The 25,775-nt window shown below is 46.2% G+C and overlaps 1 protein-coding gene across 1 annotated transcript in view; it reads left to right on the top strand.

The window, feature by feature from the left end:
* The first annotated feature begins 6,660 nt into the window (after positions 1-6,660).
* Positions 6,661-25,775, top strand: part of LOC118789517 (acid-sensing ion channel 4-A-like) — a 78,312-nt gene continuing 59,197 nt past the window's right edge. The window contains exon 1 of the mRNA XM_036545984.1: positions 6,661-7,240. Within this exon, the coding sequence (XP_036401877.1) occupies positions 6,665-7,240 (576 nt within the window). The 5' untranslated portion in view covers positions 6,661-6,664. The remainder of the gene's footprint in view (positions 7,241-25,775) is intronic.

The following is a 25,775-nucleotide window of genomic DNA, read 5'->3' as shown; positions in this document are numbered from 1 at the left end:
GTACTTACCTTAACAAGCAAATATATAATATTTCAACGATAATGTTCCTCAGGGCTTTCTGAAACCTTGCTGAGACTTGAGCTTTCTGCTCATGTGTGCTGTGCGTGTCGACACTCTTCATGTTTTTGGCCTCCCTTGGGCTATACATTTGTACATACAGCAAAATTAACATTCATATGCTGCTTGGGTAAATAGCATAACCTGGCGAATAAAAGCCTTCATCAGCTCATGGAAGTCTTGACTTTCACAGAGCGCTACACCATACTAGCAGAATTTTGCCGCCCAGTGCTGAACCAAGCAGCTCAACTAGACCTTGTCCACCCAACAATCTCAGCAGGAATGGAAAACTAGTGCGCCACTTTAGAATCCAAATGGACATTTCAGCAATTCTAAAATAAGTACATGCAAAATAGCAAAAAAGGGAATGAGATGTTAAGCAGTAATTCTGGTTTGAGGTTTTTCTGTGAAAAATGTCTCCAGGGGATTTCAATGAAACCTTCATTGCAATTTGCAATTAAATTCAGTTACTGGTATCTGAACGTCCTCTATCACTCAATAATTCTCTGAGATTTCCATCAAACTGACCCTGTTGTCCCTATCATGTCAAAGGAGCAGGTCGAAACCTTGTGTGGCAGGATATCTCCGGGCCTGCTGGTGCATAACTGCTGGGGTTATATATTATAAACCTCACGTATCTAAATTGTTCACAAACAGCACCAAAAGCAGTGATGCTCAGATGCAGTTTCTTAGACACTGGGCCTTTAAGCTTAAATTACCCAGAATGCCTCTACTGATGGGATATGCCATTATGTTAGGAACCAACATTCTTTTGATCATGGCTCTCATCAGCTTCGACTTGGGTAGGGGGTAATATATACAATGCTTCACTCTGTAATGACGAATAGCAGCCCTTACCATAACATGGCCATCTGTCCTCAGTAAATACACTGTAAACACATGCCTTATCCCTGGTCAGGAATAAGGTGAGTAATTATTGGCTAATTTATTGCAATTAAAGATATCCATTGTTTGAAGGACCAAAGGAAAAGGGACCTACATTACACTAGTCCTAGTTTTTATGAATTTAGTTTTAAAATAGTAGAGGGATTCTAGCCCTGTGAACAAGTGTTAGGGTTCTGTTTCGTTAGGGCTGTCAGTGTAACACACTTTACATACAGCTGCACATGGCATATTCGTCGGATTCGATATCATATTCATACTTGTGGTTTTAGCAGCTCATCCACACACAGGCTCTCCTTTCTTCCCTCCATACCTTTTCTGTGATACCTCATTTTCCTCATCAGAGAGAAAAGCTGCTAGATAACAGTACTTTATTCAAATATTCTGTCTGTTATATTAATTGTATGGTTCAACTGGTTCTAAGAGACCTGATTGGAGGTTCATTTTAAGTTGAAGTGATTTAATGGAATTTTGCTGTCTCATAGTGGCTTTAAGTGGTTTTGAAGTAATCCCCAGGTGATGAAAAATCCAGTCATTCTATCCTTTAAATGTCAGGTATATTTTCCAAAACTGCATAAGCCCCAATGCCTCACCAGTTCGCTCTCTGAGGAGAGGGCTGTTGTGGTGTTTTGGTGACTGTGCATAAAACGAGGAAGATGCTAGCAGAGATGTGGGAACACATCAGTTTGAAAGAGTCTCATGGCTGCAGGTTTCTGCTGTGACTGGAACAGATATATATATATATATATGACCCAAAAGGCCCTGTGCTGTGTCCATCTGTTGGGTCTTTTCTCTTTTGCTGTCACACAGAGACGGTGCCGTAGCAGGTCTTCGTGTAGACAGTTTGACAGGAGGCATATTTTCATGTAGACCCGTCTGTGGGAGCTGTGAAACCCCTTCTGCTGAGAGGTCCAGACTGTGAAGCTTTATATTGCCTGACGATCTGAATGGCTGTGTTGCATCTTTTCAGATCGCTGGCCAGCATAGCTCCCCTGGAGAAAAGTCACGGTTGGAGGGCTTGTTTAGATAAAGGGTTATCAAACATGTGCCAGGGCGTTGTGGGAGATACAGGAGAGCCATGCTGTGATGCTCTCATGAGGTCCTCTCCATAGGTGCTGCTGTATCAACAGTTGTTCTGATTTGCTGTTGTTGAGTCAGAATTCAGATTTTGCCAGATTCTTTTCACAGACACAGCCTTGTTTTTGAGCAGGTCTTCTCTGCCACCCTGTATGCAGAGCTGACAGTCTCCTTTTTTCAGAACTCAATTTCTGTTTGTTTATTGTGAATGATGGGTTGTTCCAGATGGGCTGATCGAGACATTTTGTTGTTTAGATGGAGAGTGGGGCTTTTTCTCTGCCTGGCTTTTATTATGTCGAAGAAATGAAGCAAATTGTAGCTTCTGAATGACTGAAACGGTGACTGCTAAAAGCCAGAAGAAAAAACAAAACTGGCATCCACGGAAAAAAGGGAAGGAGGAACGACGCAGACCTTCCTGGCAGGGATGTGCTTTGTATTCTGAATCTCACCCTTTAAAATCAGTACTCTCTCCTGATGTTATACTCCAGTGCCACCACACAGCCGGGAGCTTTTTGCTATTTAATTTCAAATTAGAACAAATAACAGCGCGTTTTTCGCATCGCCTGCTGGCCCCACCCTCAAAGAAAAATGCCTCCATACAATATTTTGTTCCCTTTTATGCAAATCTGACATTTTGCCGGGCCCGTTCCTGGGAGAGGAGACTCTTTGTTTACTGTGGATACCTGCTCCTGTTCGTGCTTGGGAAGCCGACCCTGCACCGGCACTCTGGGAACATTCTTTAACAATGACTGTCACAGAATTAATACCCTTCAGACAAAAAAATAGATGCTCTGAAAAAGTTGCACTGTTCCGAGAGAGCTGTGTATCTGGTTTCAAGCCGGATAAAATCTGAAATTCACCCGAGGAGCATTGCTCATAGAAGCATGCGTGGTTTTGAATGGAGATGCCAGAGAAAAGCTCGAGCCTCAAGAAAAAAAGTTTGCATCTAAAGGGATTTAGCAAACGTTTGGTGCAGCAGCTGACACTTTTCCCTTATACAACCAAAATATGAGAAGAAAGTTAAACTGCCAAACCGCAAGGTCAGGTTCATTAGTTAAACTGCCAAACAGCCAGGGCAAGTTAATTTAAAAAGGATCACAATGCATATTCCTCATTACCCTCCGGTGTATGGCTGTAACCATAAGAAAAGCACACAGCTGAGGTAATTAATGCAGTAATTGAGTGGCAAAAATAATGCAAAAATGTGCAAGCTCCTATAAAAAGTATGATGTAATAAACAATAAGAAAACATTTCCTCATACCACAGAGCCTTTCCCGGTAAGGCTGAAAGTAGTGATAGCATGTATCTGAAGAGTTTCAGCATCAAATGACAAATTTACTTAATCACCCAGAAACAATAGGCTTGTCAAGTACTTCCAAAGGTCCACTGAAATGTAATTTCAATAGATTAGAATAATAGCATTGACCACTCAGGCAAGTACTGCACATTATATATTTTCTCATCTCTGATGATCAAAATAAAAGACTGGAGGAAGTGAAGCAGTATCAGATGAATGAGTGCAATCCCAGGCGACTCTGCCCTAAGCGTTAAAAGAGAAGTCTGCAATAGTTAGCCGAGTTGCTCCTTTTATCCATGGGCATATGGTATGGAAGACTTGGTTCGGAGCTGAATTGAATTTCTGGTCGTGTGGCACAGTTTCTCATGGTTGAGTTGGAAGTTTGACAAACTGCACCCCTGTTAAACAGGGCATTGTTGATTCCTGTCAGGCAGCAGAATTTAACATAAAGAAAGTATGATCTGTAAAGTTTAAAGGAAGGGGGTTACTGCTAGTACTTGTCAGATTCAGAAATGATAAATGTGTTGAACTTTATCTGGTGTGAAGCATTTAAATGCACTGGCAGTAAAAAAGACTGCCCTGAAAGATAACTGCTGAACCAGGGAACACTTGTTCATGACATGAAGCACCGGTGTGGTACGTAGAGCTAGTCATTACTGTGCTATCTTTAAGCGTGCTGTTCTGCTCTGATGGTGGCGGCACGGCTCCTGGGAGGTGTTCCTGCAGCGGTCTGCACCTCCTGCAGCGGTCTGCACCTATCAGCTCTCACGCCGTGGCCGCAGTCTGGTCCCACAGGTCTTCAGTGGAATTGAGGTCATGTGACCCCAGCGGGCACCTCAAACTGCCTCCTCAGCTCCGTGTGAGGCCACGCCCTCACGCTGCTGCAAGCATCCAATCCCTGCACCGCTGAAGTGCTCTCTCTGCAGGAAATGACCTCAGGGCCAGTCGTGCAGCTTCTGTCAAAGGTCACTGTGCAGTACAGGTGTGTTTCAGCACGTGTAATACTCTCTGACCGGCAGCTGAGCCTACCAATCACAGTCTGTTATTTACTGAATTTCCACATGATGATCTGGGGGGAGAATTTACAGACAGTCCCCATGTAATTAACCAAACCTAAACAAACTGGTCCCATCCACAATTGTAAAAATCCCACTTACCACTTACCATTTTTTATATCAGCTGTTCACAGCATCTCTCTTCTACTCCATCTCCCCCTTTTCCCTGTATATGATGTCCACACGTCAGGATCAACAACCTCAGCCCAGGGCAAGGTGCAATCCCAACTGCAGACTCCAAGCCAAGTGCTCTCTCCCGCTGAGCACACTCGCTGAGCGCATTCAGTGCCTGCGAGGCCCGCCCTGATTGTGGGTTTCCTCCCATCCTGCAAGTGGCTGTAAGCACCCTTAATTTCCTCAAGGGATCCCTATTAAAAAAGACTGTAAGTCAATAAGCACTGGTGGTGGGAGCGCTGGTGTAAGCGTGTGGATCGTGTGGTGAGAGCAATACCCAGAGGTGCCTGGGAGTATCTGCGCTGGATAACGCGGACGGCCGGCCTTCTCATATCTGACAGCTTATTTCCTGAGGGGAAGACGCCTGCAGTGAGCGGAGTCCTGGCTCCAGAGGAGTCTCTTGTGTGCCTTCAAGAGCTGCTGGGGAGCCCAGAGCCAAACTTTATTGGGAACAGGGAGATCCCCCAGGCTAGCACTGCGAGCTGCATCAGGGAGCGCTCATCCCAAACATGGATAAGTACTTAAACTACTATTGTTACAGGTAATAAACTGAGTTTAAGAATAAAGAAAGGGCAGAAAAAACACACAAAAAATTGCTCAAACTCACTGTGCATTTTTTAAAGTCAAGTGTTGCATTTCCCTATGAATTTTCTCTGTGATCCTCTGCGAAATTCCTAACATGACCAGGTTCTTTAGGTTGTTTGGGAGTCACACCGAGGGTGACTTTAACCCAGCAATGACAAAGTGTGCTTGTAGTATTTTCTGCTTTAGTGCACACGTCGTGTTCTTTCCACTGTGTGCTTGCCCCTGTGGCCAGCAGCCAGTGCAGTGCCAGGGGCCGGGAGAGGGGTCCCTGCTTTTAACTGTTTCATTGTCCTCTGTATTGCCCTCTTTTGTCACCAGTAATACCGGGCCGTACACGCTCTGCTAGTCCTGAAAGGGGACAGCACACAAGTTCTCTAATCCACCTTTTATTTTTTCCTTTACATTTTTCCGTTCCTCCCTCAGGAGGAATAAATCATGTGTTAGAATATGCACCTTCACATTGCATATTCCCATAACTGTGCTCGCCCGTTAAGGGCACTGAGGTGCAGTGTACGAGGGTGGAAGGAGGAAAATCGATAGTTTGTTTCAACATCTCTAACGTCATTTGGGTGCAAATCAGAAAGCGGTCGCTCGTTTGCATTCTCGCCAGATCTCCATGACGCTCCCATTAATTCCTGATAAGAAAGGAGCGTTGTAGTCCCTTCCTTAATCTCTGACAGATACTTTAGCCCGATCGATAGTCTTTCACTTTTTTTTTTGTTCCGATGAGAAGATTGATCGCTCGGAGTTGTCCGGTGCTTCCCTCCTCCTCCCTTAGCCCTCATTATAGTTCCAATTAAACCCCACCGACCGCCCCCCCACTCCTCCCCTCCCTCCCCGGGGAACTCTGAGAGGCATTAGAAACCGCTGACCCCCCCCCTCCCCCAGGGTTACCGTCAGGGGCCAGAGTTCCGGCAGAGTAACCTTTGGCATGAACTTTTCACGGTCAAGGGGCAAGAAAGCAGTCAAACAAGTGGATTAGGGAATGGTGGAGGGGACACGAGTGGGGTGTGCGTATGTGTGGTGGGGGGGTGGGGGGGGGGGGGGTCGCGCCTCTCGCCAGCGAGGAGGAAATAATCGCCTCCTCATGAATTATTAAGCGCCCTCCCCCCATGCGCACTTCTCCCGGCTCTACTCAAAATGCTGCATTTTCATGTGAGGGTCGGGAGCGGACGGCGAGGGGATGTTTCTGACAGCTGTATTACCGGCGATAAGCAGGACTCTGCTCTGATCAGGCACTGAGACAAGGAGCGGGAGAGACGGAGGCAGCAGCAGCAGCGGCAGCGGCGAGAGCCGAGCGGAGCGGAGAGGAGCACAGCACCGTGCAGGCACACTCAGACGCAGCAGAGACGGCAGCACCACCACCAGCACTCCTGCCTCTTTCTCTTTTTTTTTCTTTTCTGGAGTTGCGATCTGTTGAGGAGAGGAGAGGAGCCGGGGGGAGCGAGGGGCGAGAGGCGCAGGGCTGACAGCTGTTACCAGAGCACCCCCTTAAAAGCAGACCTGGCTGCCCACATGCCGATCGAATTTGTTTGCAAAATCAAATTTGCAGAGGAGGACGAGAAGCAGAAAGGCAAGCCGGATGGGGACAGGGAGAGTCTGATAGAGGAGAGCTGCGTGCCCCCGGCCAAGGACCTGGCCGGCTTCGCCGAGTCCTGCTCCCTGCACGGGATCAACCACATCTTCGTCTCGGGGCGGCTGGGGGTCCGGCAGAGCCTCTGGGCGCTTGCCTTCCTGCTGTCCCTGGCGCTCTTCCTCTACCAGGCGGCCAAGTGCGCCATCTGGTACCTGGAGCACCCGCACGTCACGGCGCTGAACGAGGAGGCCAGCCGGGAGATGGTGTTCCCCGCCGTCACCATCTGCAACATCAACCGCTTCCGCTTCTCCGCGCTCACCGACGCCGACATCTACCACCTGGCCAACCTGACGGGGCTGCCGCCCAAAAACAAGGACGGCCACAAGCCCACCGATTTGGAGTACCCCGCCCCCGACATGCAGGACATCTTCAACAGGACGGGCCACCAGCTGGAGGAGATGCTGAAGAGCTGTAACTTCAGCGGGCAGAACTGCTCCGCCAAGGACTTCTCTGTGGTGAGTTCCCAAAAAGTTTCTGAGAGCCTGTCAGTTATCACGCTGCTGTGTATCAGTGCACGGGTGCTTCCCCTACGCACAGTAAAACACGTTATCCATAACGAGCAACACAGCAAACCTCCAACGAGTGTGAGGTTGAACCATGCTGCTGGTGGGCTGAGAGGAAGCTGGTTTCACAGCCTGCTCGAGAAGGAACTGCTGTGCTTTTGACTGAAGTACAGGACTAGATTTCATTAAACTTACTTCTTATAATACCCCTATAAGTGTGAGACATGTGAGATGCAGGGAGCGGTGCTGTTCAAAACCAAACCGGGTCCCTGTTTGCTCTGTTCTCCGGGAGGAAACATGTTATTTGTTTTGACATGCTTCTATAAATAGGATCGGCGTGTTGCTGAGAAGCCTTTGTCGCATATGGGGGAGCGAGCGCTGTTAGGAGTGTCAGGATCCCTCACGGTCTCTGCAGACCTAACTGTGTTGAACAGCGTCTCCTGTGTCGTTGAGAGGGGAGAGGGGACCGGAGTTTTCCCAGGCAAACGCTGGCTTTGCACCGCCTCCAACGCCGGCAGCTAAGAGCACCGCTGGCAGCAGCAGCTCCCTTAAAAATAACCCACAGACCTGCAGCGTCTGTCTCAGCTCCAGAGCTTTCGGGGGAGGGGGGGAGGAGAGGGGGGAGACGTAACGTTCCCCTAACGTTGTATTTCAACCTCGCCGTTCTTAGGATGAAATATTTAAAGACAGACAGACACGATTCTTGCATTAGCCCGATTGCCTAAAAGGAATAAAACAATTTTTATAAGCTTTCCATCTCTGGAGCAGGAGGTCCTGTGTGTGGTGTGTAATATTTATTAAAGGTGCTGTCCAAAAGGCGGGGGGGAATGGAGTTTTACCTCTCTGGAAAAACGGGGTGGGCAGTTTCTTTACTGATGATTAGCTGCAGTTGTCAAAGCTTAATAGGACACGTTGCACATTGATGCTTTCACCTTCCTGCAAGCCCAGGGCACACTCCTATCACATGCGATTATGTGGAATTAGCTTTGATGCACTGTGTTACAGGCAAAAAGAAAAGTTGGACAATATTTCTGTGTTTGTGAATGTGTGTTAATGCTGTCTGACAGGGTTTTTGCTCTCTCCTGGGTATTTTTCCATCTTCAAATGCACCAGTCACGCAGAAACAGTATCTTACCATTGACAGGTAGTGCAGCCATCCTGATATCATACTCTATTTTTACCAAGCAGCTAAAAAAAATGTTGTGTAACTCTTCCTTAAGAAACTCAGCAGATGAGGGGAAATACAAATTCAGATGTGCATGTAGGAATATTTGTTTTAGTCCAGGACAGAGTTCCCATGGGCAGCTAGGTGTCTGCTACCGTGGCAGTGGCTCACTCTCAAAGCCGGCTCTGAGGACAGGGCTTCCAGCAGCATGTTCAAAGCCGGCTCTGAGGACAGGGCTTCGGCGTCTGGTGGCAGGCTCCTCCGGGTGAGCTGTGGGGATGCCCACGCTGTCCGGGGGGCCGGTGGTGACCCTGGTTCAGATTTACGGTCCCCAGAAAGTTTGTCTCCGGTGGCCTGTCTCTCTCTGCCAGCCACCGATCTGCATCTGTGTTGCTGTCAGTTAGATTTGTCACAGAGACCCCCCCCCCCCTTGCATGGCGAGTACCCCCCCCCCCCCCCCGCCACAGGTGGCACGTAGCCAGACTGTGAGAGCCACGGCAGCCGGGGGGACAGGGACAGTGCGGGGGTCCGAGTGGGGGGATCCAGATGTTACTGCCCTGCACCCCAAAAAGCCCTTTGTCACAGAAAGGCACCATATGCTGGGCTGCTGCTGTACTGGGCTTGTTTCTGGAGGAGTGAGGGAAGACCAAACTGTGCCCAATAACTAACTGTACAATATAATCTTACACTAATACCATAAATTACAATATAATTGTATTATTTAGTAATACAGTATAGTCTCATCATATAATAATACATTGCCTTATAGTATTATTTAGTAATAGTATAGCATGGTCATAAATACTGTATGTGTATGCTATACCTGTAACAATCATCAAAGATGATTTTTTGGGGGGAAAAATATATTTTATTTCTTTCTTTGAGGCATGTGCAAAACAAATATAGCTTGCGCATCTTGTTCATATAATGTAAGTAGATTTTTTCAAATTGTACTGAGTTGTACTGAATTGCTCTGGTAGACCGCAGTATGCCTAACGAATGAACAGCCACGGTGACTGGGGGTGGGGTCTGAGTTTATCTGCTTTTGTACAGGTTTGTTTTCTGATGATTAAAAAACGTTTGAGAGTAATCGACATGAGATTTGTGATTGGTTTTGCATCTCGACAGTTTCATTCATGGTAGGAAACCCTTCCTTTTATGGGTGACAGAGAGAAATAACTGTGCATGAAAACTGTGGATGATAATGTGTCGGTACAGTTCAGTATAAGCCGAATTTTGTGTTACTGGTTTTAGCGTGGAAGTTCTGTTGATTTTAACTGCCGTCGTAATGGGGTTGAAAGTAAATCTGAGATTAAACGGTGGAGTATGGCAAATTAATAATCAGCTCTAATGGATTCTAATGCAAAGCACTTAAATTTTAAGGGCATAGTTACACACTGCAAAGACTGGGCAGTTATATGTGCGCCCCAATAAAATACAATGGATCTCTTTCAAAGAGAGACTAAGATTGCTGATAGCCTTACTCTTTTTCCATTTTATTTGTTCCGAAGTGATTGACTGGGTTAGTTTCGTCTCACGATATGGGCAGAGGAGCCACCCACTTCATACTGTGTGCTTTTGCATGGTATTGAAAAGGAGCTGAATTTCTCGATTGAAAGTTTTATTTAAAAGGGAAGCGGCTCTTATTTTAGTCTCTTTTTTCATTCGCTTTCTCATTCTTTCCTTGAGCGTTGTCTTATTTGAGAAGATGGCCTTAAGTAAGAACAATTTATTTTTAAAGCTGAATAGCATTAAGGAAATGATCTTTGTTCACTTATATTAATTTTCTTTTCGTTCTTTTATAAAGGAAAACGCTGCATTGTGCTCGTAACAGAGGTTGCTGCTGGGTGCAATTAAAAACGCGACGCAGTTCTTGACACGGATTATTTACTTAGAAAGGGAGCACTTCACTGAGTTACAGTGCAACTTTGAGCAGATATCCGCTCATCTGTCGATGCTCACCGCGAGCAAATTGCCAGTTTTAGTGTGTTTAATATGAGACCCTTTTGAGCAAGATACGAAGCCCATGCTTTTTTAACGGAGAGTCCTTCAGATTTGTTAACTGATGTGTTGTGTTTGACAAGGACGAGTTCTTTCTGCGTATATTCATGGTCTTAGCGGACGGACAGAGAGATGCTGCCGGATGAGGTGTCCGATCTTACCGGCCAGTCAAGCAGTTATAGCGACAACTCTTCAATTTATCACGTCGGCATGTCAGGTCTCTCACGACGCAGGCATGTTCGAGAAGATAATTGAATATTTAATGACATGAGAGCTACATGAAAAGGTGACCTGTGACACAGGTTGGCGTTCATTAGCATAATGTGCTGGGAACAGCCTTTCTCGCTGCTTGTTTCTGGCGGTTTGACCAGTGCGGCTGTATACGGGCACCGTGTGTGTAGCACATAATACTGTGCACATAATGTGCATGTCAGTCGGTAATGGACTGCGTACCTATCAGTGTGCACAGCACTTTGATCCAGAAAAATGCTTTAAAAATAGAGCGTATTATTAGACTCTTAGACACCAGTCTTACGCATTCACTCAGATACCCTATTACTCCCTCAGTCACCCATTAACTCTTTCAGTAAGTCTCTCACTCACTAACTCACTCTTACTCAACCGCTATAACTCGCTTACTTGTTCAGTCAGCTATGCCAAAGACATGCTAGTTTAACAGGACATGTATTTTTATGTCAATCTAACAGTTATAACGAGAGCATCCCTTCTCCCCACGCTCTTAACTCATATGAAGTGTGCAGTTTGGTGGCCCGCGATGTTGAAGGTGTCGCGGAGGGGGCACTTGGGGTAAGATGTCCCTCGGATGTGGTACATGGAGTGTATGAAAGGCATCATCAGGTCCCCCCCACCCCCGGCGTATCTGCCCCCTCCTCCCCGCACTCGTCTTTCTGACAGAGACAGAGAATTGGGAACCGTGAAAGTGACCGGCTTCTCGGAGCACCGTCCAAAACTGGCTGTCATTTCGCCGCGCGGTTCCGCCAACGCGCGTCCCCGCAGCCGAACTGTCGAACTTAACGAGAGACTCCAGCTCTCAATTCACACCCTCCGTCGCAGGGGTCTTGGCAGAGTGCGCTTTAGTTTTAATTTCATTAAAAAGCTGTGGGTTCACTCGTAAGGGCTGACTCTTACCCACCATATCCCAAACCACCCAGCCGTGAAGCAGAGCTAAACAGCGAAATTTCATCCCCTGCGTGGGGACCCTGAAGTAAGCGGCTGCCGAATGCGGTGAGAGAGCAGTCTGTCTCTGCGCTCTCCTACGCACCGCCGGCTGCAGCATCACCGCTGCGCTGTGAGGAAGCCTAAGTCAAATTAGTGCAGTTCCACTGAAGCACTGGCTCAGTGTAGCCGGAGAAATCAGCTCAGAGTGGTTAGTGTTCACTCAGCACATCCAGCACGTTTGTTTTTCAGCTTTCAGGGCAGGTTTAAAAGCTTCTCAGAGCCGTGGAACACTACCTGTGTAAGAGCAGGGCTGTATCTCGGAGGCTGGCTTGTTACTTAATAAAAAATACTCCTAATGCACTGAAGCGGTGTGTCTTGCCTGCAGTGTCTCATGGTACTCCTGATAACGCATCTCTAACCCCAGGGAACCTTTTACTCACAGAAACATTATTTTTCTTTCAGCAAATGTCACTGTGTGTGTGTGTGTGTGTGTTTGCCTCTGTTGGAGGAGCAAGACTTGGTTCACAAGACTGATAATTACTCTCAACTTTTGTTAACCTCCACCCTGTGAGGATCGATGCATCATTCAGTCATCTCATTTCCCACCCCCAAAGTCCCTCCTCACTAATTATGTTTTGTTGATGTTTTACTTTGAGGTAGATTCAGGATTCCTGAACAGACTTCTCAGTGCTTGCAGACAGAGATTTCAGCATCAGGTTTCTCTTTGCGTAAACATCCAGGTCCCCAGTTAAATGCACATGACTGTGATGGATAATATGGCCTCTCCTCCATTGTAGTTAATGATGTCCGCTTTGGCAATTTACCCATCATCCTCTATGGTAAATTACAGCAGCATTTTGCAGCATAGCCCTGGAAGCAGCCATCAGAATAAGTAACTAGATTGTGATCAATTGAAACTTTTTTTTACAAAGATTGTTTGCCATGAGCACATTTCCTTTTCTACTGGGAATGTTTAAAGGGCTTCCTTTGGACAGTTTCAAAGCTCTGAATGGAATAAAAAGAGTGCAAATGTACATTAAAATGATTCAGACCTGCTTTTAGACAAATGCAGTTAACTGAAGTGCACCCACCCCTTTTTTTTTTTTTTTTTTTTACTGATACCTGTTCACCATTAATAACACAATGACATATGCTTACAATTTAAAGTGATCTCAAATATTTAAAAAAAAACCATTGTGTGAAATTTGCATTCAGGTGCCGATGCTAAGCAGGGTGGTTGTGCAGAGGGAGTCAGTAATAAGAAAATGTCACAGTGTGGTGTCAGCCCAGGGTCCTTCAGTATGAGGTCCCGGGGTGTCCATTTGGCTGCCCGACGCCACTGTGCTTAATGTCACGCACTTGGCTCTGCCTCGTGTCGGGCTTCAGGGTTGGTCTTCCTGACCACGCGCAGGTCTGTGTGGCGTGACCCTTGGGTGGCGACCGTCAGAGGTTTTGGCCAATCAGAATGCAGCGTGCGGAACGTGGTGTGCCGTCCGTGTGGAAATGAGTGCATTTCTCCTCCAGTCCTCCAGGGGTCTCAGGAACGGTACATCCCAAGTGGAATGTGAACTAATATCAGTAACGTGTGAGGATACCTGGAGCCATGCCTTCAGACGCTTAATAAATGAAGCGGCCAATCAAAGGTAACTGTCCAGCTGCTGCAAGCACCTGCAGAAAAGTGTCTGCCTCCTTTTTCAGACAGTTTGGTGAGTTTTAAAAAGGGAAGTTATAGCACAGGCTTGAACACTCACTCAGGGCTCTCCACTAAGCTTTCCTCTACCCACTCTCCTAAATGTCACATTCTTGGAGGGGGTGAACTTGTTATGTTCAACCCAACGGCTGCCTAAGGTTTAATTTCCAAATGCGTCTGAAATTGCTCCAGGGGAGCTTTGAAAATGGTTTTTAGCTCCTTCTGAAATGTAAATGTAATTCTAAAATAATAGTAGTAATGACGAAACAGCGGTATTTCTTCCTCCTCAGAGAGATGTCTGCACTAAATCTTGTGTGTTACAGATAGTCAGGTCTTGGTCATGTAGCTCATTTCTTGAATCGGAAGCTCTGCACGCCTGACTCACCCTGTTTATCTCCGTAACCAGGCAGAGGCCGGAGGGCCGGGGGGGTGAGCTCCGACAGGTTAATAAGGTTGGAGATTGGGGTGGGCGGAGTGCGTGACTTCCCCTGCCGGAACACACGTCGGATCCCAGATGTGGCCAGGGAAAGGAAGCTTAGGCCTCTTAATCCACAGATTTTCACACTTGGCTCATTTCCATGTGGGCTGGCTGTGATGTTGGCCTCCCAGCCCGATGAAAACGTAGCCTGCCCCGGTGTTAACTCCACCCCGGTGTTAACTCCACACTGATGCTGCCCTGGTGTTAACTCCACACTGACGCTGCCCCGGTGTTAACTCCATCCCGGTGTTAACTCCACACCGACGCTGCCCCGGTGTTAACTCCACACCAACGCTGCCCCGGTGTTAACTCCACGCTGATGCTGCCCCGGTGTTAACTCCACACTGACGCTGCCCCGGTGTTAACTCCATCCCAGTGTTAACTCCACACCGACGCTGCCCCGGTGTTAACTCCATACCAACACTGCCCCGTTGTTAACTCCACACTGACGCTGCCCCGGTGTTAACTCCATCCCAGTGTTAACTCCACACCGACGCTGCCCCGGTGTTAACTCCATACCAACACTGCCCCGTTGTTAACTCCACACCGACGCTGCCTTGTCTCACATAATTTGATTTTTCACAGGAAAGGATCCGTTTCATTATAGATCTGAGGTGTTGTGGTAATATTAAAAAATCACCCACTTGAGGATGCTGACTACCATGCTAATGCAATTTAACCTGAGTGCCCCGTCACCAGACACTGCTGGAGAGATTTAGCTCAAGCCCAAAGACATTTCAGAGCGGGAAGGTTTGCGTTAACTGCAATACGCTTTGAGTGAACATTGCAACAATGTGTGTGTGAGTCTGAGGTTCTAACCGTTTCTGTGGTTCAGAAAGCTGGAGGATTGGAGTGTCTGAGTGATATCAATGTGCGAGCTAGCGATTAAACACTGCGGGCCACACTGGATATTAGACAGTAATTCAATCTCAAGGTTTAGGCAGTGTGGACAGCCCACTCATCCTTCAGCTACAGAGAAATGTCACCTAAATCATCAGCCAGTGCCGTTTCTCACCACGCTGCTCTGCTCCCCGAGTCCAACGTTACAGGCGCTAACGTTCCCACGTCTGAACAGCCACATTACAGAATAATGATCTAATGAAAACAGAACAAATGACTGAATCACATTACAATATGAAATGGATGTTGTACACATTCACTTTAGATCAAAGCACACTCATTCGCTTCAGTTGTCTCTCTCTTTTATTTTTTTCACTCATGTCACATGAAAAATAAATGAAAGAATATTGGATCTTGGGGAAATTAGCTTTTGCTCCTGTGGTTTGTGACTGTCTGGCAGTCTTCAGTTTAATAGAGTAGTTAGGAGTGTGGGAGTGTTCGGTTTTCTTGTTTCTGTGATATTCACTTTAGGGCAGTAAGTAGCATGACTGTTATATGTTACAGCATGTTTGATTTTGAGCAGAGATGAAAGAAAAGGAAAGGTATCATTTTTAAACACTTACCTGGAGTGCGGCCATATTGATCCCCCCACCCTGCAGAGTGTGGGAAAGGTGAGGAGGAAGAGCTGTTTGACAGCTGTCTCACAGTCGACAGAGAGGAGAGCCCGCATGTGCAAACATGAGTGAGCGTGCGGTGCATCGAGCGAGCTTGGCAAGATTAAAGGATTTCAGGAGCAAATGAAGCAGCATACCGGGAGGTTTCTGAAAGAGAGCTCCATCCAGGCTCAATCAGGGTCTATCCCCACGCTCAGGGTGCAGGGGGTGCAGTTCCTGCTGTCAGTTCCTGACTTCCTCTCCCGAATCCCCCATGCCTCCCTCACACGCACGCACGCACGCACACACACACTCACTCTCTAGAGCGCAGAGATACTGAAGTAACATTCCTGCTGTGTAACACCAGCCAGCTTGGTATGAGTCAGCTCCACAATGCTGTCCACACCGCTAGAGAAGAAGTCTTATTCATGCACCTTCACTCGAAGGTGCCAATGTGCATGTTAGTCTTGTATTTCTGTTCATCTGCAACATGTAACCTGTAATGGATTTGCCTGTGTCAGTTCATTTCAACCTTTTTTCTTCTAGATATTTTGACAGAAACATAAAAGCATTGACATTTATGATGTACTGTTCCTTTTTATGTAGATTAGCAAGTTTGCTTCAAAAGTTAATGAATTCTTTTGCAGATGTTAGGCTGATGGGGTATCTGTTTGTGAAATTGTTACATTAGGAGCATTGTTGAAGTTTCGCTAATGTTGGTTGCACTTGTTTCACATCCATTGAATGCCATTTGGATAAAAAGAATTTCAGAAAAGAGCAGCTCCACTTCTCCGCAATTTTGTAATATTACACTCATTTTTTGTGATAACCACTTGCACTTGAACAAGTCTCTCCGTGGAAATGTCAGTGCTGATGAGGCCTCTCTCCGAGGAACCCTGCCACAGCAGCAGATTCTTTTAAAACAGGCAGCAGAGCGCTTTGAATCAATGCAGAGCGCGGATTTAACAGCCCCCACCCGGGTCGTGGTGCCGCCCCGTTACTGTCGCTCACTCTTTCCTGACGGAGCGGTAAAGATTAATTTTGTTTGTCCAAATGCATGTTAATGAGAAAGTTGTGTGCATTTGATTGTCGATAACTTGAAATACAGTCCCGCTGCCTAAATGCCGGTGCCGCTCAATAACCTATTAAAACTGAATCACACATAACGCAGCGCCCATCGGGAAAGCAATCTCAAATTTGCGCTGACATTGATCCGCCAGGAAGACGATGTGACGGCTCCGTTTAACGCGCAGGGAGGGGGTTCTCCCGACTATTACCGGAGTGCGTCCTCCGGGAGCGCCCGCCGCAGCGTATAAACTCCGTTATTTATAGGGCGCACATCCACTGCCGCCAAAGAGAGCTAAAACAGTCTTCAGTGAGGGACACAGTGATGTAGAACATCATTGCTCACACTCTAACCCTGCATCTGTCAGAGAGAGACGTTTATTCACGATGATTTAGCGTCGCTACGCCTTATTTACTATACGTAAAATACAGTATTTTTCTTCCTCAGTTTTCATTTTATTAACGCCCGCCGCAGAGTAATCCCGTCGCATCTAATTAACACGAAACTGTGCACTTTGTCTGCCGTGCAAACCGAATCTTATAGGCCTATATGGCAGCCTTAGCAGAAGTTCTGCACGGCCGCAGACCTCCCAAACGTCACCACAGCTTCATGGTTTATTCGCAATATGCAGATTATGACCAAAATGCATAAAATGTACCAGCAGTAATAACGGTAGCATGAAGCCGGTAATTCAAAAAGAAAAGTTCAGGATACTAACTGATTTGCTTAACGTGTGTCCTCATCTGGAGCTTTTAAACCGGATACTTACTGAAGAAATCTTTGCTATTTCGGCTCAAAAAGCAATATTTAAAGACGCAACCTTTCAAGCAAAGCCCGTTTTTTTATGCTTCTAACGGTAAAAAGCCCTGGCACCGCTGTAATTTACGGAATCCAATGAACATTTAATGCTGATGTTACCCTAGTGTTCTGGCGGTCATGGCTTTTGAATGTAAATTCCACGTTTAAAAGCATTCTGTTTACACGGCCCTAATCTCCACGCAAATTAAAATGCCCAGAAAATGGAAATGGCTTTTGTTTGGATGCCCTTGAAAACAGGAAAAATAAAAAGCACTAAATCATTTTAAATTTGTGAGCTCGTTCATTTCTTTGCAAACACCCTCATGAGCGCATCATTTGGAATATATATGGATATTAACGAGCTGTGGCATCTTGATCGCGTTTATGCCTGCCCTTGACATTCTCATCGCATATAAGGGAAGGATAATACTGTCGCTCAGAGCGGATCCTGGAAATCCAGGGAAGAAATAAATGTCACAGCGCAGCAATCACAAATCATCTTTTCCTTGACCTTCCCGGTCTTTCTGAGGGGCAAAAAGCCGATGATAATATTCAATTAATAAGCATCAAGATGCAGGATACATGGTAAAGTATGACAGAGAGAAATGGGCTGTTGCGTGAATGGTAATATCAGATGTCATTCCCACATGTGATTAACTCAGTATCTCTTTGCATGTTCTCAAAAGTATGCACTTTTTTGGCTTGTGTGAGTTCCTGGAATCTTATGGAGCTCTGACCCTACGAACTTTGAACTACAGAATGCTGATGGTCATTCTTCACTGTGTGACCTCCAATGTGGGAATGTTGCTGACAGAGACACTGTTGAGAACTAGAGTAGTAAACAGACTTCCTGTCTCGTTAAATCCGTCAGTGAACTGTCTCCACTGCAGGCAAGAGGACTCTTGTCCAGTCTGATCTATGTCTATGAATATGGAATTTCCAGTATGGCTCCATGGGTCTGTATGGCTAGACTAAGGCTGTGTCTCAGTTACTGCTGGGTAGTTTGGGATAGTACTAAATAATTCCTTCTTCCGTGGAGGTAGTACTTAAATAGTAATTGTGATTCATAAGTTGGAGTTACTGTCCTAGTTAAATTATACAGAATTAACATCACCCTTTCACTTCAAAGTTCAAGGTATCTTCCACAATATGTATTGCTGTGTTTGCTGAATCATGTAAGGCACTGTGCCCGTGTTGAATCGTGGGAGAGGTTGCACCTTCTCCTTGCTGTTTTATATCGTAATGCTCTTTATACTCCTCTGGATAGTGCTGAGGACAGAAAGAACAAACGCGTAGCATTGAAGCGTTGCAGCATTCAGACCCTGAAAGGCTCCCCTCCAAAGGAAAGTGCACTGGCCAAATGTAGCAGCTCCTGCCCCTTCTGGCACCGTCTGTCTTTGGAAAGGGGCGCTGATTGTCCTCAGCGTGAAGGAGACTGGTCGGAGAAGCGGAGTTTGCCTCTCGCTGGCCGGCCTTGTGGTGGACCAGCTGGTTCCGCAGCTGAATTGGACCCATCCTGGGTCTTGACCCGCGCTCGGCTCCTTTAGCGTTCCAGGCGCTAAGTGTTAATCCGCCTCATTTGCTGCGGCCCTGACTCGGATGGTAATGAAGGAAGCGGCTTCTGCTGGCTGCGGAGCGCCGAGGCCCAGAGGAATCTGCGTCGATCTGGAGGAGGGAAATTAGCGGCCGCCCACGCTGCCTGGCATGGCATCCACTCCGGTGTCCTGCGTGTGTGCTTAGTGGCCAAATGATTTAGATTCATCTGCCAATCAAGGGTTTGTGGGAGACAGGTTAATGTTGCAAAGTTAAGCCCTACCAAACTGAGGGAAGGCCTTAGCTCATGTACCTCAGCAGCTCATCGGCCTATCGGTTGGCAGGATAATTATGTATCAAGTGTCTGCCTGGTGTGAGGTACGTAGGATTGAATTTGTTAACATACAGATTAGTCTCTACCCAAGACAGTGCCACGGTTGCTGCATGCGTCTAACACATTTTATACTTCTTAATTCACAAGTTATTGTTCGCAACAAGTATTGGGTGCAGGTGTAAACTGCAGTGACATCAGGTCTTCAGGTAATCTCCTGCTTACGCCTGTTATTGTTATGAGAACCCTGCTGTAAGTCTTCAACTGTTGCCAACAGTGAGGACAGGACTCTCTATCTTAAAAAATGCCAGTGAATACAAGACATAACAGTAGCTGTACCTCCACATCATTGCTATGGTTTGGGTAGTGCTGTTTAAGGATCGTGTGAAGTTTCTGTGGAGATGGCGTTTATGAGTGTAATCACAGTGGTCAGTGCTGTAGGATACAGGAAATTCAATGTTCGACCATGAGCCTTGAATTAAATACAGGCTAGTGCTGGGTAATGTGTAGATTGCTCGGTGGTTTTCCACCATGGGTAGCAGTGTTCATGCCTTCTGCTTGCATCCCATTGTTTTGGGCTTGAAATGATTTTTATTAAAAAAAAATCATAGATGTCAAAATGTATTCAACAGTGTCCTCTACTGGAAAAATTGGTAAGAAGGGCCATATAAGCCGAGCTGCATGTGTGTCTCACTTGTGCAAAAAGCAATTTCTGGTTTGACATCAAAAATACAGCAAGGTAAATGACCAATTCGCCTGTTATCAAATATTATGTAATGCATGCTGCTGTGTGGCTCCAGCTGTTCTGTGCTGAGTCTTACAGCTCAGACTGGGTTTGGGTCTGAGCTGTGTCATTTGCTGAAACTGACCAGGAGCCAGGAGTCCATGGTGACAGGACACAGTTGGGTGCTTTAAGGGAGGGGGAGGTACCCTCACCTTGCCGTCTTGGCTCCCTCTAGTGGCTCACTGGGTGCCTGCAAGTCACTCACATCACACCAGGGGAGATGTGCTTATCCTCCAATTGACGTTTACTCTGGTGTGGTGCACTGTTGGACTTGGTGTTTGAAAAAGAACTGTTGGTAGCTGCAAGGGATGTCACTATTGCTCTGACCCTTCCCCGCTGTCTAAATGCTGCCAAAGGACAAAATTAGCACAAGGAACAAGGTAAAAAATAGTGCAGTTGAAGCCACAATTAAATTTAAAAAAAAGTTATCCATGTTAATGGTCTTAAGACAAGGACTGATAATTTGGTCTGATGATTTGGTCTTTTTTGAGATAGCAACCAGAACACAGTGAGGCATGCAGTATTTATATGTAGTATAAATCTATTATAACAATACGCAGTTTATCAGTAATTTATCAAAGGCAGTGCAACAAAAGCGCGATTAAAATGTTGGGTTCATGTTATCAAACAGAACAGAGGCGGCAGGAGGAAACGTCCTCTGTGGGGAATAAATGAGAACGCAGCTCAGAGTCAGGTATAATGAAGCTCTGAAGAGGTCACCTTTAACCGTTCTCTTTCTAATGGAGGGGGTGTGGGAATAAGGCCGGTCCTGGCCAGACACAACACGTATACGGATGCAGAATAAAGAAGAGTTTCCCAAACCCAAGCAGTGGAATGCCGAGCCTGGGATTAGCATCTCATTACAGCCTGCCGGCCGGAGACGCCGGACTGAAGGTGCAAAACGAGGGAACAAGTGAGGTCTCCCGGCCCGCCGGCCGCTCGGAATCCAAATGAGGACGGTGATAATGATGTTTTGGGGAGACCGGTCATGCGAACGGTGCACCTTCCAGCAGCAGGACGACAGAGCATTTGAGCGCACGTTATGTGGCAGAGACTCAAGCTCCCTCTATTTTTCCCGCACATCTGTGGAAGAGCTGCGTCTTCTGTACCATATGAAATCTGTGAGCAGTTTGAGTGCAGGCAGATTCAGCAGAGCACAGGGCAGAGATGAAACCCTCCAGCCCTCGGCTGCGAGGGCGAGATCAGTATCAAACCTGACAGAAGGGGGAGAGGGAGCGCGATCCAACGGACACTTAACCAAACAAGCTGCAGACGGTCTGCCGCCCAAATAAATTGGCAAAAGCTAAAAGTCCCCTGCCGCTCGGCAGCCTGTGTTATCTGTGGCTCGAACATGCAATTACCCTTTAATTCTCTGCCCCTGCAGATAAGTGCACATGCTCAGTGGGTCCGCAGGCCGCAGGACTGGCAGGGTGAGCCGGGGAGTTGTGCACGTGCCATCTGAGGAGTGCCAAAAGCAAAGCGCCTCACAGCACCTTCTGGGACAGCTTCGCGCTCGTATCAGACCTCATTGACCAGCGAATGTAGCATTGAGGTCATTTTTCATCACTTTTTTTGGGGTTGTTTTTGTCATTGTTGATTTCAATTATTTAGGTCACTGGTCATGATGGCTTTCAGACTGGCAGTTCACCAAGTAATAACATAGGCGCATCTTCATATGCCTCACACAATCATTTAGTACAGTTATAAGGTAATGATAAGTTATTATTAATGTGATAAATAATATCTGTGTACCTTTTAAGGATGTGTTTGTGTTGTGTATACATATGCATTCTACTTATTTGTGTTCTATTTCATCAATAGGAAGTGAAAAATGTTTGGCCTGCCAGCACCATTTGTAGAATGCATAATCAAATCTGTTGTTTCATTTAAAAATTAGGAAAATATATCAGATGCTGTTGGAAAGCTATACCCCCCCACCCCCCACCCCCCCAATACAGTCCACGCAGTGGCAAAGAAAGCTGAGATGCAGAGCATCCCAAGGTAGTTTAACGACTCAAACATAAGCTTCTCTTCGGCATGTCGGATCGTGGGGGGCAGGGAGACGTCTCTGGCCTTTGTTCCGTCCAGGCTAATGATCATGTGATTGTGGCAGCAGTGTGGCATTGTGGTGAGCAGCAGGGCTTGTGGGATTTACATAGACTCAGGTGTGAAGCTCTCAATGAAGGAATAGGCCCAAAGCACAGTTAGTTTTTTATGACTTAAGCAGAAGGCAAAAGCAACTATTATTATTATTAGGGGGCCTGATGTGAATCAAAACAGTCTTTGTGAATCAAAATAGTCTTTGTGAATCAAAACAGTCTTTGTGAAGAACCCAACGGTGCATTTTTGCTTGTGCCTTTGCTGGAGAGGTTTCAGGTGTGATTATTATGTGTGTCCTTTCCTGTGTGGTCAGTAAGTGTGCTGGCAGAGTTTAGCCAGCTGTGGACCCTATGATTTATAGAGGTTGTTTGGAAACTTCTCTGCCCTGTTCTTAGGTGACATTGTTGATGTTGTTATGTAGCCCTTGCTGCCGGTGGTAGAGGTTGCTTTGAGAGTGTGGGGGTAATTATAGCGGGTGGGCAGCGAGCTAACAACCGCTGACAGTAAGTAAGTGTTCAGCTGCGGTGGAGCCTCTCAAGCCGAGAGGTCAGGAGGTGAAGGGCACGGGCTGAAAGGAGCGTAAATGCACACTATATGTGCTTGCAGTAGTCAGTATTTTCATTGTCCTCGAAAGCATGCAGTGTGAGAGGGTTTTCAAGATGACTTTGTGGTAGTGACACCTATGAAGTGTGTTTGATGATCATAACTGTGATGCTCTGTCTTCTTTCATGGATATCCATGATAGACATTGTGTGAGACAAGTCTGTCCCACATGGCGAAGACCATTCCCATTGGCTGGCCAGCTGCTGTTTGCCTCTTCTTTTAGAGGCGGCCCTAATCCTCCCCCAGTCCTGGATGCCACCGTGTGCCCTGGATGCCACCGTGTGCCCTGGATGGCGCGTGTGGTAAACCTGATGAGGATTTCTGCATGTGACCTTGTGAAGGGTCCGAAACCGTGGAGGCCATGCTTCTGAATGCCTCCACTTTGCTTTCACTGCACTTTAAAAAGAGGGATTGGTGATGGTCACCAGTGCATTTCAAAATTCATTCTTTGTTCTCAGGTATGGTTTGAGTTTTAGTTTTTGCTTTTTACTTAAACTCCCTTGTGCAACAAGCAATTTAAGCTGTCACTTTCTGGATAAATTTATGAAAGACTGAATTGAACATGTTGATGACAGAGAACTGAGGTATGGCTTGTGCACACAGTCATTCTCACAAATTTGGCACATTTATCAATTATAGTTCTGTTAATATCAGCTCAATTCAGTTTGACACCTCTAACTATAAAATGCACCAGAGGAATGAAAATGTCCCTCCAATCCAAGGGAATAAATATCCCAGCATATTGAACCAGAGTTCTTCAGTGAAGATGCACGGCTTTGTATTTTTTACAGTACAGCCTACAGTTAGAGCACGGCAATCAAAGATGGAGTTTGTTCTGTTGGAAGTACCTGCACAAGTGTACAAGGGGTGTCACCTGCATGAGGAGCATTTGAGAGGGGGTTGGGGGGTGCTGAAGGCAGTACCTGTAAAATGGGAGTGGGGGAGGGTAGATATGGCATTATTCAAACTCAATTGCACATGTAGTAAGTGAAAAGAAGTTTACAAGAAACCATTTTGAGTAAGTTCTACTTGTTCTTTACCTCACTGGAAAGTTAATGCCTTTTTTCAGACCTCTTAAAATACCTGCTCCAGCAGGTAACCGTAACCCTAACCCTAACCCTAACCTCCAGCACCTCCAGCACCTCCTTTGTCTAGTTTCATAGGTTTGCTTCAAATGTTGAGTCCTTATGGGTTTCTGCTTGTGTTGTACTCTACCTACTTAATCACTTTGGATAAAAGCATCTGCCAAATGAATAAATGTAAATGTAAATGCAAGTTTGATGTCCTTTACATGTCCTGACAGCAGCAACACTTAAGCCATACTGCATGTGATGCTACTAAGGCTAAAAGGCTAACCTGCAATCACCCTAGCATGCCATAATTGGTCACTGTGATCACCTTTGTGGCTGTTCATGCCTTTGAGAATCAACTCTGCAGAGAGCTGATATTGGAATTGAAACTGATGAATCAGATTTTTTATTTCAACATTGAAATGATTATATACATTTCAATTTCAAAGTGCACAGTGATGAAAGTTAGTAATGAAACTTATAGGTGATAGTCAGGAAATGCTGCCCCAAGACTGCATCAGGTTTGTATACCTCATGCTGGGAACAGATAAGCGACTTTGGCCCCTGCCCCTTTTTGATTTTCTTTAAGACATTTCCAGAATTTTGACATTCCCCGCTTAAAAATGTTTTGATCGCCAACCGAAGCTCGAGTCCCCAGCTTTTATCTGCATGATCGTCTATCTTGTGAGAGTATATTGAGTCAGAGGTTTCCCATATATCTAATCTTCCAGATAACAGAAGGTGCAGGAGGAGCTGTCTGTCTTGCTCAAAGTCATCAGAAGACCTGACACCCCAGGAGTTTGGTGGGGGGGGTGGGGGTATTAATCCTAGCTCTGTGAGAAATTAGGCCCCGTGTTCCCGTCGCTGACTTGCAGAACTTTGATCAAGCCTCTGTGTGATTAGAGGTTGACCCTGACATGACAGGAGAGGCTCATCAGACAGGCCCGTTGATCTCCGAGAGAAGGACGTCAGAATTATTCCGAAGGTGCCGCTTCTCTTTTTCACCACGTCCTGTGGGTAATGAAGATTTCATGTATTCATTTTACTCCAGCAAAAAAAAAAAAAAAAATGCAATCTATAATGACCTGACATTCCTTTTTTTAAAACTAGCCAGGAGTCCTGTGATTTGAATGTTAAGAGGGATCCCATTTGCCTTCAGGTGCACCGTGGCAGAGCAGACAGACATGCTCAGAATTCTGTGATTCGAAGTTTAGCTACACATGAATACTGTCTGCAACAGTGCAAGAGGCCTGCTTGCATTTTTCCTTCCCAGGATAATAAGTCATGACTCTTTATTTTGTGCTCTAGCAGTGTATCTAATGAGTGCAGCTGGTCTGTTGCGCAGTTCCGTCTTCCCACAAGAGTAGTCACGAATGTATCATTCTGCATGGTGGCGTTAAGTATCAGCTAAAATATATTGACAGAACACCAAACAAAAACGTGTCATAGACGAGGCCAGGAAGACTTGCTCTGAGCTTTGAACATGCTGTGTCTGCCTGTGATTCCGTGATTCCCGACCCCATTTGAAGGGTATCTATCTCTAGAGTTCCAGCATGTAGGGTCAAATCCCTCTCATCTCCCTCGCCTTGGACCTCACTGCTCTGCACTACACCCGTGCAGCAGAACTTCAGAGGCTGGCTCTTTACAGCATTAGCATTAGGTCTGTTTGTATTAACTGAAATCTAATGCAATTTTTCGGCTTTACCATGCACACTTGCATAGATTATAGAGAGAGTGGAGGGTTGATTTTGTATTCTGTTTGGTATTTCCTACCACGCTTGGAAGTTGCTTAGAATACTTGAATGCCTGTCAGAATCTCTTTAATGTGTACCTCATCCCTGGGTACTTCAATTTCCTTAACCCACGTAACCCTGACCCTGGCTTGTCATCTCCATTTGTAATGAGATTTGCATGGTTCAGGGGCAGTGTTTTCCCTGGAAGAAGACCTGCTCTGCCTGAGAATGCCCTCCTTCTTTGCCTGGATTTTGAAAATAACAGGTTAGAATACTGATTAAAAACAAGACAGCTCTTGAATCTTGCATTTGTTGCCTGGGACTGAGCCGAACAAAAGGAAAGCCGGAGGCAGGGTTTAACATTGTTTACGGCTCCCTCGACACACAACACATTGGATTCTGCACACATCACTGGTCCGGCGTACAGCGGAATAAAGGTGAGACCCTGCCTCCACCTAAGCCC

This window comes from Megalops cyprinoides, chromosome 14 (assembly GCF_013368585.1).
Source record: "Megalops cyprinoides isolate fMegCyp1 chromosome 14, fMegCyp1.pri, whole genome shotgun sequence".
In the NCBI taxonomy this organism is placed as follows: Eukaryota; Metazoa; Chordata; class Actinopteri; order Elopiformes; family Megalopidae; genus Megalops; species Megalops cyprinoides.
Note: the sequence above shows the minus strand (reverse complement) of the source record. Positions and strands in the feature narration are given on the sequence as shown.